The following is a 16453-nucleotide window of genomic DNA, read 5'->3' as shown; positions in this document are numbered from 1 at the left end:
GAAAGCTAAAAATCTGTCACATTTCAAGCATACTTAACATACACATTATAAGATAGTCACATTATATACTGTAAAATGTACTGATTTTGGAGCAATCAAATTTTAATTTTATTAAATTAGTTATAGCGCGATATTGAATTCACATATTTGCAATAATTGCTGTATCAGCAACATCAAGAAGCTGCTATTAGCACAATCATATTTTAGCACTGTATCTTAAGCACAAAAAGTGCTATAATAAGATTACAGCCAAAATATGTACATTGACAGTATAAATATACAACATTTTATGAAAATACACACTATCATAAAAATCTTTCATACCTTAGTTTAGTATCTTTTATGTCCATGTTACAGACTATAGACTTTAAATATTCACAAAAGTTGTACTTGTCTTCAAACTTTTGGTAAGAATCTGATGGTCTTATACCATTATTTTACTTCCAATGACCACTGCTTGTACTTAATAGTGAAAATATTTCATTGGCTAATGTTTTTAAACAAGGGTTGTTAGAGACTGGACATGCTCCCAGAATGGGACAAAATTTAAGTATGAAAAATAACAAAGGGCAATAACTCCTATATTATGCAAAAGAGAGATGTGGTTCCTGTGTAATGCACTTCTCCTTGTTGAGATCTATCTACCTTTGAAATTTTATGTTGATACCTCTTCAGACAAAATTATGACAGACAGACAAATGGCCAAAAGGATGGACAGCCAATAAAGTGGCGATTGTATGTTCTTTCTTAGAGGAGCATAAAAATGATGAGCTGAAAAGATTAAGTACTGAAGAATGGAAACCATTGTCTGAAAATTAAGTACACGGCATTAAAATTTGCAGCAGTACAATTAACTATACCTTACTACTTTCTAATCCAACAAAAAACTTTGTTAATTATTTATATATAATTAAATTAAATGAAATATGTTTTGAAAAATGTTTGTTATTCAACTTATGAGAAATTTCATTATTGCATTCACTTTTCCAGCCACAACCATAAATGTTTATCACAGTAAATAAAACAGGGTAAGCCTTAAACTCCATTTTCATCAATACATTTATCATTAATGAATCACAAGAATTGTTAAAAATTTCCATATCCTTCGGTAAAAATTGTGATCCATATATTATCGTGAAATATGTTATCAATAGCAAGGAGGCTTGTTGCTCTGTGATAACACAATTACTCTGATACCAAATAATCAAAGTCCCCTAGGTCACAAAACATCTTCTACATCAGAAATTGCTACATAGGTATGGCCACTGAAACAAAAGAGTAATCAAAGTGATTTCCCTATTCACGAAATGTTCACTTAATTTTAGAAGTGTCAATTTTACAAATACAAACACTTTTTAACATTTCTTTTTTCATTAAAAATGCATCACTCTCCAACATTAATCAAACTAAATCTATATTCATTATGCAATAAGGTTGACTTTCACTTCAAAATTGTTGCAGAAATGTATGGATTTTTGCAAACATCGCTGAAACATGTTATCAATCAATTTGTATCTGTAGTGTAAGACCAATTTAAAAACTAACTCAAAAGGCAGCTATGAGTCTCTAAGTGATAAATGAAAATTTCTTATAGTATACTGAAAGATACCTATACAAAAGAGAAGATACTGTGTTTTATACACACACTGTACAGTTACAAGCAAGAAATGATAAGTTAAGCATACATTTTTTACCAAGCATTGTATAACATCGCAGTGACATTATGTACATCAGAAGCTATTTGATTTTGTGTTAGCAATATATTAAAATGATAATGATTTTTATATATGAGAAGAGAGATAGCTATAATAAAATAATATAGCAAATTGTGTGTTATTTCAAACACTCAATAATGGTTACCATTGTCAGTCTGATTCTCCAAAATATCAGTACATCAAATTGTTACATTTTATGATCAGTAATGAATACTGTTGTTTTAATTACATATTCAAAATGTTAGTTATCAATTATAAACAGATTTGTCAAACAACCAAAAAGTTTCGCTTCATATGAGTATACAATACTGAAATCCTGTAAAAAAACCTTTCCTCCACTGATTTTAAGTAAATTTTTGAGAAAATATTCACAATCAATGTCATGCTGTTCTACAGAGATTAAGAAACCATTACAAATTAATAGAGGCTCCATTTCCCCAAGCTTTATACAGTCACCAGAAATACTAAGATATTCTAATTTACACTGTATCTTAATATAATGTAGTCAGACGTAGTCAAAACCGCATGTTATTCTAGTCTAGCTTTAAACTGTGCCAAAATGTTGTATATACATACTTTGTAGTCAGATGTAATCAGAAACGCATATTATTCTAGACTAGCTTTAAACCGTGCCAAAATGTTACATATATATATACTTTGTAGTCAGATGTAATCAGAAATATTATTCTAGCATTTATTGTTACATATATATATACTTTGTAGTCAGATGTAATCAGAAATGCATATTATTTTAGTTTAGCTTTAAACTGTGCCGTAATGCTGTATACAAAATGTACTTTGTTACTAAAAATAGTACACAGTATGTTATATCTTAATATGGCTTACAGTTACTTTGTCATCTGTAAATTTCAGTATTGCCTTAAAACATTTTGAAATGTTGTAAAGCAATGTTACTAAAAACACACTTTACCAGTATATCACTCTGCCTTACACCAAATCATGTGTTTATATTGTAAACTTTGTTCTTGATTGTACTAAGCATGATAAACTTACAGGTTAACAAAAGTTCTTTAGAAATTTTTGTTTTGTTCTTCTCCATATCATCAGTTCAATCAATCCTTATCATACTTTACCGATATCATCTGTTTTTCTTAACAAGTAGTTAAAAACATTTTTATTCGTCTGATCACATCATCAAGAATGTTTTCAAATCTCTAGGAAATGCGTTTCAGGCCAATCATTCTTTTACACTGACTTTTCATTCTATTTATAAGTTAAAATATCACTGGCTGGCCGTACCATGTCATTTGTATGAATTATGTGTCAAAATATGCCATCAAACCTCAACGTTATTTTACAATTTTTCGTCTTTTTTTCTTTTTTACAAACTATATAAAAGAATTAAGTGAAAGACATGTAAACTTATTTTTCAGAGTCTGTATTTAATCTTACCATCAGTCTATGATAAAACTATAAAATTCTGTTATTAACCTTTATCAATGCTTAGTACAATCAAAGTATGATCTGTGTTAGTCACATGCTCTAAATCTAGTCATTGTTACCTGGATGTTTGCATTCTAATTTACAAATCAAACATTGGCTTCCTTTGTGGGAACCTAAAAATCAGAACCAAACACTATTCATTGTTTTACTGTAAAGAAGCATACTGGTATTTTCTGTATCAATAAGTCATGCAAACATTTTCTTTGTTTTTCTAAATCCTTTCTCTCTGAAAAAGAAACTAAAATGTCCTCATTTATTCATATTTCTCTACTTGTAAGTAGAGATAAACTGAATTATCAAATCAAGACCGAATTCTTTAAAAATAATCAAAAGATTCATATTTAAGCCAAATTTCTGAAGAATCGTCCATATTCACATAGTTTAACAACGTAAACACACCCAATTTTATATTTCCTGACATGAAATTTTACAGAAGACCTATGCCACCTGAATTTGGCCTTCTTTAGGGGTTCATTCTCAGTGTCTCACTAGACAAGGTATCAAGTGATGAAATATACCATTTTTTTAATGAGATCTTGTATTGTTTATTTTACCTATATCTATGATATATCTATAAATAAGCAAGTGGGGCAAGTTAGAAATTTTATGAATCTTATTTAAAATTCAAAAAGTGATAGATTGACAAAGATTTTCATGGTGTGTGTCTCAGATTTACGAGACGATGTAATACCTGGTCTTATTCTCCTTGAACTTTCTCAAGGCTGACCTCGTTCATCTTTCTTTAGTTCACATTTTGTCCTCATTTCATAGACTTTAAGTTAGAATATGAATTTTGTTCATGCGACAAGTGTATTGTTATTAAACCTATTTATACATTTATATACAGGAACCCGACTGTCTAACTGAGTGGGATATATCAAGTCATCCTCATGATACAAATAGGTTTCTAAGTAATGCCCAGCTTTAATGAATATGTTTGATTAATTTACCACAACCTTTTAACATCCAGTTAATATTGGATGGCTACTTTTGAAGCTATACACAGAGAAATCTGTCCAACATGAAATTATTCTGTCTAATCTGATCAACATATGATGTGAAGATGTCATCAGATCAGACAGTTAAATGTTACTCTGTAACTAATTAATGTTAATATTCTATGTGTTGTTTGTCACAGTGAATTTTATATGTTATTGTTTACAGATATATATATAGGTCTTACACACTTCCACCTCGTCTACTTTAACCTTGACCCCTTCTGAGTCAACATCTTACACTAGCAGTGATACTGTGTTTTACAGCTAAAAGGAGGCTATTTCTTGTAGTTAACAAGTTTGCTGTTATTCTCACCCCACCCATGCTCCCCCCCACCATAACTCCCCCCCCCCCCCAAAAAAAAAAAAAAACCATTGCATGCATTGTCTATGCCATGACAAATTTTCCATTTTGAATACTTCGCACAGAGTGTACTGTGCACATATTTACTGTCATGATAAATTAAATTGCATTATGGGGAGAGAAAAAGATGAGGACTAGATTTCAATATAAATTCTCTGTATATAGTAATATAGTATGTGTTATACATATTCATTATTCTATTACAAGTACAGGTATTAATACCACGTACAAATGTCTATGTAATTCACATTACTCTGGCTCAAAGCTAAAAAGGTAAAATATTTTAAGTATTTACATACTATTATAGTCAAATAAATAATTTGACACAAGGAGACATATCACATATTTAAATAAAAGCACTTCTCATCGATTATAACAAATAAAATTATATATGTTTGAAAAATAGAGAATATAGTAACTGTTTTGAGAACCAAACATGACTTACACAAAAAAAATTAATGTATTTAAGTTTCGCAATGATAGGAGATATTTACAAGACATCTTTTTCACTAGGAAATATTTTAAAGATATTTGTACATTTTAATAATTGTGGAGTATTCATTTCTTCTAATTAAAATGATAAAATAACAATGACTACATAAGAATGCTACTTTTATCAAACTGATAAACAAAAACTTGAGTAAATGAAAGAACAGCCACTAAATCCCCTTTTTATTATCAACACAGAGATATTTTCAATTTAGTAAAAATCTCGCTAATCTGAGGAAATTTCAAGGATATCTCTCTTTCTTCATAATTTAACCATTTTACTGTTTTGTCATATATTACGTCTATAAACATGAATTTGGTATGCAATAAATATTTCAGTATTTACAATTTTTGCATTTCATTTTGAACAATAGAACATATCACATGATCTCTTGAAAAAGGCATCCATTTAAAGCACTGCCCATACCTACAGGCATTAACAAGTAGCCAATGACTAAAGTTTTACAATTATCTTTTTTCTGAATTTTGAAAACTACAAAATGCAATTATATACATCAACAAATAAAAGATAAAGTTAAAATAGTAATTATTTTAGGTAGAACACATAATATTAAACAAAAATGTATCCTTTGAACTTATATTGTCTCTGACTGAACATGTCAGCCAATCACAACTTCACATTTGGTCATGTGACCTCTGGAGAACCAATCATATCTGCATAATTTATCATGTGATTTCTGAGATATGTTATCACCTGAGGTCAGACTTGTTCTTGACACCAATAATGATGAGCTTGCCATCTCGTAAACCAACCAAGATGTGACTTCCATTGGTCGTTATAGAAATACAGTGAATTGGAACATGGAGGGGGAGTGACGTCAATGTCTTCAAGCTGTATATGTCAAAAAGAAAAACGCTGCAATCAAAAGCGGCCATTTCGAAAAATTCTGCGTAAGAGATAATATGAGAAAATATTTTAGACTAAAAGAAAACTACTTTAACTTTTGTTTTAATTAGGTAATAGAAATTGGGTCAATATTTTTTTAGACTTACGCAAAGATTTCCAGGACATTGAGGTTGCCCTGTGTGTCTCCAGTAATGAGATGTTCACCAGAAACAATCATGTGACCTAAACCATACATCAATTTCTCCGCAAATAAGTGCTTCCCATTCACAGAATACAAGTGGATGGAAAACCTCTCCTGTAAATATATAAACAATTGTTTACTTTTCAATTATTTTGATTTCAATCAGATCTTGTGACAGTCATTGAGGGAAAGTGTCGTCTTTTATATGTCGACACAGGTAAAAGTTTGTGAAATATGTTTGCATCAATAAAGTTTCACTTCAAAATGTACTTATGCATATTTACCCAATTTGCTAATTCAATTCTCCTGTAGAAACAAAGAAGTGATTTCACTACAGGTGAGGTATCAATTTTAAATTTGTGCTTGGTCTGAGTAGACTGAGAAGTATTTGATAGGATTCCAAATCTTATTCCATTTTACATCAACTAAGCACCTCTGTGTTTTACCTTTTAACTTTAGTGTGTTGTGGGATCTTACTGTTGAACAGATAAACGGATGGACGGACAGATGTCAAGACAGACAATCTATTTTCAGTTTATCTCCAACTTTGAATATTGGCAGGAAACATTTTAGAGAATTTCTTACCTTTGGATCTATTGGGAATGTTTCATGACAATACAGGGCTATATGACCAGACTCATCTACAACAACCATAGGTATGTTGAGAGTGTAGCCGGTCAAGCAGGGCGGCCGTAGTGTCCTCATGTAGTGGCCATTCCTCACAGTGTGGACAATCACAGTTCCATCCTAGAATATCAGAAAATAATCAGTAAAGTTAATTTTTGGAATGAATTATTCATCAAGAATGTAAAATCACAGATTTATTGACAATCTTATAAACCATCAGGAAGGGCATGGCAGCAATAACAAATACTGGAATAGATTTAAATTCTATTTATTTGCCATCAATTATATAAAAGTTTATGGGACTCCAGTTAAGACATAGCAGGCTATTTTAGCGAGTGCTAAAAATTAATGTGCGATGTCAAAATTAGAGGGTGAAATTTTAGCAGGATTAATTCAAGCAACTGAAAATTCTGATTTTACATTGATTTTATAGCAGATATGTAATATGTTAAATAACATGTTATATGGTAACATCAATCATGATAAGAAAACATTCCTTTAATTCCAGGCCTACAGACTACTGTCTAACCATCAGCACAAACTTTCTTACTTTGGCTGCAGACACTGCCATGTCCAGTTCAGTCGAGATATGGACGGCAGTCACCTCAGCATCGTGACCATAAAGTGTCTGAAGTGGGTTAGGCTTGATCCCCATATTGACTCCTCCCTACATTAGAACAATGAAAAATAAATATACACAGAATTTGCTATAAATATTCACTCCTCTCTAAAGTAAGACAAAGAAAAGCAAATAATTACTGAAAATAGAAAAACTCCTGACAGAGTGGGAGAGAACAAACATCCCGATTGTCTTGGGATATAGATTAGAAATTGTAGATGTATACCCAGAAGAATTCATTAGAGCTCTATCAAGGGAGGTAAACCCAGAAAATAGATCATCAATTTATTCCCTGCTTCTATTTCAAATCGTAAAATAATGTAATCAAAATCTTGATGTTCCATCTTCTATGTCCTCTGTAAATATCTACCCAGTTTACAATACTTTTGTAAAGAAAGAATATGATCAAATGTATCTACTGCTTGTTTGATAGACAAAACTATTTTTACATCATAATTTTCAACTATAAAAAAATGTCTTGGACTGGAGAATATGCTTGAGACAGGTACATCTAATGATTGCCTTTAAGTCAATTGTGGTTGTAAGAACCTACCTGTTGTTGTATCTGCCAAATCATACATGTTGTGTCACGTGACCCAGTGATGAGATGACTTCCACAGTAATCCAGAGCCAGACACGTCACAATATCTGAAAAGTAAAAAGTGCAGAAAACATGAAATGTCCATAAAATTACTGCATACAGTTTACATGATAAGAATTCAGATCTAATAGACCTAAGACATGCTACTATTTTATCTGAGAAGTGTAGATAAATTATGATACCAAAAGAGAAACTGTGTAAACCAGGACTAATTGATAAACCTACCGACAATGATGGATTTTTTTACCTTCACCAAGGTTGTACACCTATAAAGACAAAATTTGACCTACCTACGTGTCTGACGATGTGGTTGACCTTTATTCCCTTTCCAATGATACAGATCTGTTAAGACAAATTTCAACTTACCTATGTGTCTGACGATGTGGTTGACCTTTTTTCCCCTTCCAAGGTTGTACACCTGTAAACTGTTGTCCCAATGACCACCACTAAAGAGAAGCTTTGCATCATGGGATACCACAAACAGTTTGGCATCAATTTTCACTCCTGGTGCAAATGGTCCCCCTACTCTGCGCTTTATCCTGCAGCATAAATGATTGAAACAATAGCTATCAGTCTTATAAAGGCAATCTTATCAGTGTTAAAAAAAACACCTTAAAATTGTCATATATCCAAAAGACTGTATTGTCTGGAACCAACTTTTATAAGTTCAGATAAATATTGTGAAGATCTTTTAATCTTCGGCTCAACAGTTGGTAATTAGTTCCTCCTACCTGCTGATAATACTTAAGAAGTGTTTTCTTTTTAAGTAAAGATACAGAAAGAGAGCTCTAACCCGAGTGGCAACTTCTCTAATAATTTGAGGAGACAGGGCATACAACTGTTTTATACGGTAACATATTTATTGGCTATCTTCAATAATTTGAGGAGACAGGGCATACAACTGTTTTATACGGTAACATATTTATTGGCTATCTTCAATAATTTGAGGAGACAGGGCATACAACTGTTTTATACGGTAACATATTCATTGGCGATCTTCAATAATTTGAGGAGACAGGGCATACAACTGTTTTATACGGTAACATATTCATTGGCGATCTTCAATAATTTGAGGAGACAGGGCATACAACTGTTTTATACAGTAACATATTTATTGGCGATCTTCAATAATTTGAGGAGATGGGCAGACATTTGTTTTATACAGTAACATATTTATTGGCGATCTTCAATAATTTGAGGAGATGGGCAGACATTTGTTTTATACAGTAACATATTTATTGGCGATCTTCAATAATTTGAGGAGATGGGCAGACATTTGTTTTATACAGTAACATATTTATTGGCCATTTTCAATAATCTCTGAGGTCTACAATACACTTAAGTGTGAGATGTATCACCTGTTCATTAGGTCTTGGGTCTCACAATAACTGAAGGTTAAAACACAGGCAATGCAGAGATATGAGGCCTTTTACTTTACCCAAGCTGGCTAAGACTAACTCATTCTCGTCATGATTTTCAAACATAATATAAACCAATATAATCAATGCATCATTCATCCAAAAACTTTAAATCAAAAATGTTTTCTTGTTGAACAAAAGAACTGAGTTTGTTTACACTCACTTTGAGTTTGCAATAGCGGGATCTTTGTCGAAGGTGAAGTAGTTAGAGATGGACTTATCATACGGAAGCCAACCATGCAATCCCACAATTCCCTCCTCCGACACGGTCACCTGGAAATATAACCAGAAAAAAACTTTTACCTGAAGCCTGCTAGGTAAATATTGGGAAAGCATACAGTTTAACTACTCAGATAGTAAGTACTTTTACCTAGAGCCCACTAGGTAAATGTAGGGAACACAGATAGTGTAAATACTCAGAGTAAAATTACAGGTAAAATGAAATGCCTTTGTTCCTAATCTTCCTATTCGTTAGTTTCACATTTCACATTTCGGCTTTATCCTTTTACTTCTACAAATGACTTTGAAAAGTATCTTCTAGTATAATACCTTAAAACACTAGATTTGGTTTTACCATCAATATGTAAACTCTGTTGTTAATATTTCTAACCAGAATAAGGTAAGAAAAGCTAAAGGACGACGCTCATACTCACCATTGTGTCTGGCATGCCATGTTGTATGATGGATCGAGCCTGATTACGAGGAACACTGATGTACACCAAGGGATCTGTTTCCATGGATACCTAACAAAATATTTGGTGATCTTACTGAAGTTCCGACCTTGGGCAATGATAAATATTTCTGAACTTATATTCATTTTTTAAAAGAGAGCAAAATATCAACAGCTAACTTTTTTTCTGGGGACAAACACTTATAAAATCTAATGAAACCTGATAGATAATTGAACACAAAATTCTATTTATTTTTCTGCTATCCGTAAATTCATTCATAACATTTTCCTTTATACTTTTGATCTCTATAAAATTGTTCAGTCACTTTGACAAAACAAGAAAAAAAAATCTTCCGAACAACTCCTCTGACAAAGCAAGACTGAATGCCAATAGATATGTAGCTTCTATTTTTCTGGTCGTATTTCACATGCTAATTACTCTACATAGAGACATATCAGGCATACTAACCTCGACAAAGAAGACCTTGAGTTGGTTGAGGAAGAAGAAAACGTTCAGAGCTTTGTCATTCTTGATTGACTTCGCCACCATTTCATCGAAGCTCATGCGTCGAGGGTGGGACTCCTGTCATTTACATCAACCAGTAAAATTCATCGGAATAAGAACAATTGTATTGAATTTGAAATTTTTGCTCAACTTAGTCTTACCAATATACAGAACAACAATGTGAGATAGTATAATATGATCAACATATGTCTTCAAAACAAAGATAAATTCCTAAATTGAAAAGAACAAGAGGCCCATGGGCCTTAATGGTCATCTGACATAAAATACAAGATTTCAAATTTTGAACTTAAGAAGAAGTCGAAAATGTGTTTTCAAGATGGTGGCCATGGTGGCCATGTTGGATTTCGTACCAACCTGAAATTAATAAACTTTGGTAAGGATCATGTCATGATCATTTCAGGTAAGTTTCAGTTCAATGAGACATGTAGAACTTGAAAAGAAGTTGAAAATTATGACGGACAAAAGGTGATCGCAATAGGTCATCTGACCCTTCGGTCAGATTACCTAAAAATATGATTTCAGCAATGGCTATCTATACAAGTACACCTTTTCTTTGTAATAATACATACTTCCCTCCCTACCTGTACTGAAACATTGCAACCCAAATGCTCATGCTTCTTGACCACAAATCTGACAGAAAACTTTTCCAGGGTTGACCATTTTATTTACCTTCAGAAGTTGACATGGTGTCTGACCGAAATTATTAATCATTCCTTCCAATGCCTTCCTCTCACGCGGATCTTTGATAGCGTCAAGGTCCACTGCACCTGATACATCAAGTCAACATCGTGATATAATTAAGTCATGCGTGTATGTCGGAAATAATGAATTTGTTTCTCAAGCAATAAAGTCTACAAGATTTATCAAAACTCAGAGTTTAAGTGGTTCTGTTGAATTTATCAAATAAATTCCAGTAAAGCTTGAATTTCTGGAAAGGAACTAAAACAGGACCATGATAAAGTTATAGATATTATACTGATATTTAGCCATCAGTATATCTACCAGACAACTTCATTATCATCCATTTCTGTTATACGCTGTCATAACTTCAAATTCTTTCTATATAAGAAATCTAAGATCTTTATTACATGTATTGCATCCAATCTCCTTACTAAGACTAGGTTGTGACAGTAGGGATTGTCACTCAATCTCCTTACTAAGACTAGGTTGTGACAGTAGGGATTGTCACTCAATCTCCTTACTAAGACTAGGCTATGACAGTAGGTATTATCACCCAATCTCCTTACTAAGACTAGGCTATGACATTAAGTATTGTCACTCAAACTCCTTACTAAGACTAGGCTATGACATTAAGTATTGTCACTCAATCTCCTTACTAAGACTAGGCTATGACAGTAGGTATTATCACCCAATCTCCTTACTAAGACTAGGCTATGACAGTAGGTATTATCACCCAATCTCCTTACTAAGACTAGGCTATGACAGTAGGGATTGTCACTCAATCTCCTTACTAAGACTAGGCTATGACAGTAGGTATTATCACCCAATCTCCTTACTAAGACTAGGCTATGACAGACTAGGCTATGACAGTAGGTATTATCACCCAATCTCCTTACTAAGACTAGGCTATGACAGTAGGTATTATCACCCAATCTCCTTACTAAGACTAGGCTATGACATTAAGTATTGTCACTCAATCTCCTTACTAAGACTAGGCTATGACAGTAGGTATTGTCACTCAATCTCCTTACTAAGACTAGGCTATGACAGTAGGTATTATCACCCAATCTCCTTACTAAGACTAGGCTATGACATTAAGTATTGTCACTCAATCTCCTTAAAAGACTAGGCTATGAAAGTAGGTATTGTCACTCAATCTCCTTACTAAGACTAGGCTATGACATTAAGTATTGTCACTCAATCTCCTTACTAAGACTAGGCTATGACAGTAGGTGTTATCACCCAATCTCCTTACTAAGACTAGGCTATGACATTAAGTATTGTCACTCCATCTCCTTACTAAGACTAGGCTATGACAGTAGGTATTATCACCCAATCTCCTTACTAAGACTAGGCTATGACATTAAGTATTGTCACTCAATCTCCTTACTAAGACTAGGCTATGACAGTAGGTATTATCACCCAATCTCCTTACTAAGACTAGGCTATGACAGTAGGGATTGTCACTCAATCTCCTTACTAAGACTAGGCTATGACAGTAGGTATTATCACCCAATCTCCTTACTAAGACTAGCCTATGACATTAAGTATTGTCACTCAATCTCCTTACAGAGACTATTTACTAAGGTAAGATAGGAACTATACACTACATTCTGGTAACAAATCCAGCCATGTCTGTTACCATTGAAAGAAACAGTAGTAGTTAAACAATAATCATTATCCTGTGATAAGCCCCCAGACTCTGTGACAGAATTTCTGTGTTGACCTCTGGGCTGAAATTTGGAGACGTATAATCAAGATCTAAATGTAGGTCAGAGTGACCTACTTTTGATAAACAACACTCTTCAGAGTGAACCCAAATCCCAAGCATGATGCTCACTAGTAAGTAGTGTAAAAATTAGACCAAAATAGATAAGTGAAGAACAGATGAATGGACACAATGCAAATATGTAGCCCCCCTACACCCTCTCCCCCTACCCCCGTGTTCAAAGTAGGGGACTTTAAAGTTAAATATGGAGAAGGAACTCCGTTGTAGACAAACCAATGCTTCTGTTACCTTCGTAGGTACAGTAATAAAAGACATTCAGCGCCTCAGCAGCTGCTGGTCCCTTCTGTTTGTATCCAAAGATCAGATCTATCCAGTGATGCAGGTTACTAGAAACATGTTCACACTCCTGGAAATCAAATATTTGTTGAAATAACTTTTATTTTAAATAAAATGATAAGGTGACACTTAATATATTCGTCAGAATCTAATGTTCTGCCATCCTCATTTTTCACTGTTTTAAAGAGTCTGATGACATACAATGACCCAGATTGTAGTTATATTCTACTGACTATGGAGTGTCTGATGGCATACAATGACCCAGAATTTAGTTATATTCTACTGACTATGGAGTGTCTGATGGCATACAATGACCCAGAATTTAGTTATATTCTACTGACTATGGAGTGTCTGATGGCATACAATGACCCAGAATTTAGTTATATTCTACAGACTATGGAGTGTCTGATGGCATACAATAGATTTTATTATATTCTACTATGACTATGGAGTTTAGTTATATTCTACTGACTATGGAGTGTCTGATGGCATACAATGACCCAGAATTTAGTTATATTCTACTGACTATGGAGTGTCTGATGACATACAATGACCCAGATTTTAGTTATATTCTACAGACTATGGAGTGTCTGATGACATACAATGACCCAGAATTTAGTTATATTCTACTGACTATGGAGTGTCTGATGGCATACAATGACCCAGAATTTAGTTATATTCTACAGACTATGGAGTGTCTGATGGCATACAATGACCCAGATTTTAGTTATATTCTACTGACTATGGAGTGTCTGATGGCATACAATGACCCAGAATTTAGTTATATTCTACAGACTATGGAGTGTCTGATGGCATACAATGACCCAGATTTTAGTTATATTCTACTGACCAGGGCCTGCTTATGTTTCCATATGAAATCCTCTGGAGATTTGGCCCAGGTAGGTAAAATCACATCCCCTACAGGCTCCCTCGACAGCTGTAGTAATCCCAGGTCAAACCCTATGTCAATAGAAAATTTCATTCCACATACAATATTTTCATTCATCTCAATAATTGTTTTTTTGTTGATAATATTATAGACAAAAACTGAATGTGTATTCTTCAAAGAAGCACAGAAAGCATCTATAAAAAAAATGTCCTTCTAATTATCTTCAGTTTGATTCTAGTTGTCTTTAATTTGACTTCATAAACCAAAAACATTGATAACAACACTTACAATTATTTTTTGAAAACTGAACATAATGTTATATAGATGAACTTAATATCAACGAAGCCTCACTTGCTTTCTTATTTTTTTTTTTTTTGTCGTCTGATCACAAATACTAGATATACTTGACTACAACAACCTCCAGAACAAATTTAAACTAAGAGAATGCCACTAAATTACATAAATACTGATTTCACTATATCAAGTGTTAGATATGTAAAATAATAGCACTCTTAATCTAGCATAATTCATATCAAGTTATCATGGACGAACTTTCACATGATCTGCCCCCACTCATCCTCAAAAAAAAAACAAAACAAAACAAAACACAAAAAACAAAAAAAAAACAAAAAAACAACTGTTCAATGCACAAACCCATGCCAATGGTCACAAAAAAAAAACCAAATGCTTTTAAAAAAAATTCAAAATCACATATTTAGAATTCAGAGTCCTGTTCATTTATAAGACCTGTTTAACACATACCATTGTTATTGACTAGAAAATCTGGGAGGTAGAAAAACTCAGGTATCAACTCTTTGACATCATTAGGATTGTCCATCAGACTTGACCATGTAGCAATCACGGAGTGAAACTGTCGGTCAGCCACGTCAAACCTGTATTTAAGTCCAAAGAATAGCATTGATACAATTTTGTACAAAATTTGAAACCAACCTGATGATTATAAGATGGTGTTAAAAACAAAAATTCAAAATTTTTTAAAGAATGAATTTTGAAAATTGAAGTTGTACGACCTAAACTCTAACTTAAAGTCATCACAGACAGCTCTAGTACCTACACCTATATTAAGAAATAGAGGTGAATGCATCATTTGAACTATATTAATGACAGAAAATTATGCCTTACTCCTGTTTTTGCTTCTTTGTCAAGGCATGATAAAAATGATAAAACTGTGTTTTTAGATCACTTCATTACCAGTTAATAGTGATTTTTTTCAGATTATTCCACTAGTTATGCAAGGGGAGGTAATCATGCTACTTTACCTGCCACTTTGAAGTTGTATGTGTAATCCTGTAAAGGGTTCCATGCGGATCATGTAATGCATCACACCGGCTGCGTTTGAGTAATGTGTACCGTAATGGAACTTCTCAATCACTCCCGAAGGGTCTTCAAATGTTTCATATCTAAAAAAAAAATACCACATTTTACCGAATCAAGAGTTTTGTAGAATTATGATTGTGGAAATATTTAATACAACATCTAGAATAAATTTAATAATTTGCCTAGCAGTAACAGACAAGAAATCATGGTTAGAAGTGATTTTATTTGGAGTTTTGCGGTCAAGTTGACGTATAACTGAACCCTTATGTTACTTTGTCGCGATAGCTAATATTAAATTTCACATTGATTTCTTTCAAGTTTAATTAAATTTCTTACCTCACTAGTAATTTGCATCATTAACAAGCTTTTCTGGTAAAATTTGTCGTTGTTTCCTATTGATTTTATCTCTCCTAAAAGCTAAGATTCCTATTTTATCCTGGCTTGCTTCACATTTGTTGTAAAATAAATAAAGTTTATTATCATCATCATCCTAGCTTTGTATTATTGGTTAAAAAAAAAATGAGAAACCAGAGACATCAAAAATAGTTAGTCTTTAGAAACTTGACCTTGGTGTCAAGGTCTAAGTCTGACCAGCTCACCACAAATGTTATGCATCTTACCCAACTTGGTCTTAGGTGTAACAGCATTGTGACTTACTTTTCTCTGACACTCTCAATGTTCTTTGGATTCACAACTCCAATTGGTTTTGACAGATCTCGGAAGACATCTGGATTGTCCAAGTCTAGTGTTTCTGAGGTATAGTCGCTCAGTATCCATGGAAACTGATATGAAAAAAAATATTTTAAATTTTTGATTACAATGAAAGCTGATTTTACTGATATCTGACTTTAATGACATCCTGTAATATACAGTAAAACCTGACTTTACTGACACATGACGTTAATGACATCCTGTAATATACAGTAAAACCTGACTTTACTGA

At 33.0% G+C, this 16453-nt stretch overlaps 1 protein-coding gene across 1 annotated transcript in view; it reads right to left on the bottom strand.

The window, feature by feature from the left end:
* Positions 1 to 2436: 2436 nt before the first annotated feature.
* LOC132560144 (neurobeachin-like protein 1) overlaps positions 2437 to 16453 on the bottom strand; it is a 63804-nt gene continuing 49787 nt past the window's right edge. Inside the window, exons 45-60 of the mRNA XM_060224793.1 lie at positions 16168 to 16292; positions 15453 to 15593; positions 14935 to 15065; positions 14134 to 14243; positions 13236 to 13353; positions 11207 to 11304; positions 10481 to 10594; positions 9995 to 10084; positions 9505 to 9614; positions 8290 to 8462; positions 7876 to 7970; positions 7254 to 7370; positions 6662 to 6823; positions 6042 to 6190; positions 5743 to 5880; positions 2437 to 3292 (exon numbers count right to left, since the gene is read on the bottom strand). Of these exons, the coding sequence (XP_060080776.1) occupies positions 3259 to 3292; positions 5743 to 5880; positions 6042 to 6190; positions 6662 to 6823; positions 7254 to 7370; positions 7876 to 7970; positions 8290 to 8462; positions 9505 to 9614; positions 9995 to 10084; positions 10481 to 10594; positions 11207 to 11304; positions 13236 to 13353; positions 14134 to 14243; positions 14935 to 15065; positions 15453 to 15593; positions 16168 to 16292 (1905 nt within the window). The 3' untranslated portion in view covers positions 2437 to 3258. The remainder of the gene's footprint in view (positions 3293 to 5742; positions 5881 to 6041; positions 6191 to 6661; positions 6824 to 7253; positions 7371 to 7875; positions 7971 to 8289; positions 8463 to 9504; positions 9615 to 9994; positions 10085 to 10480; positions 10595 to 11206; positions 11305 to 13235; positions 13354 to 14133; positions 14244 to 14934; positions 15066 to 15452; positions 15594 to 16167; positions 16293 to 16453) is intronic.

This window comes from Ylistrum balloti, unplaced genomic scaffold, assembly GCF_031769215.1.
Source record: "Ylistrum balloti isolate Yb309-2 unplaced genomic scaffold, AGI_CSIRO_Ybal_v1 Utg371020, whole genome shotgun sequence".
NCBI lineage: Eukaryota > Metazoa > Mollusca > Bivalvia > Pectinida > Pectinidae > Ylistrum > Ylistrum balloti.
The sequence above is the reverse complement of the archived record's forward strand: the minus strand, read 5'-3'. Positions and strand labels throughout refer to the sequence as shown.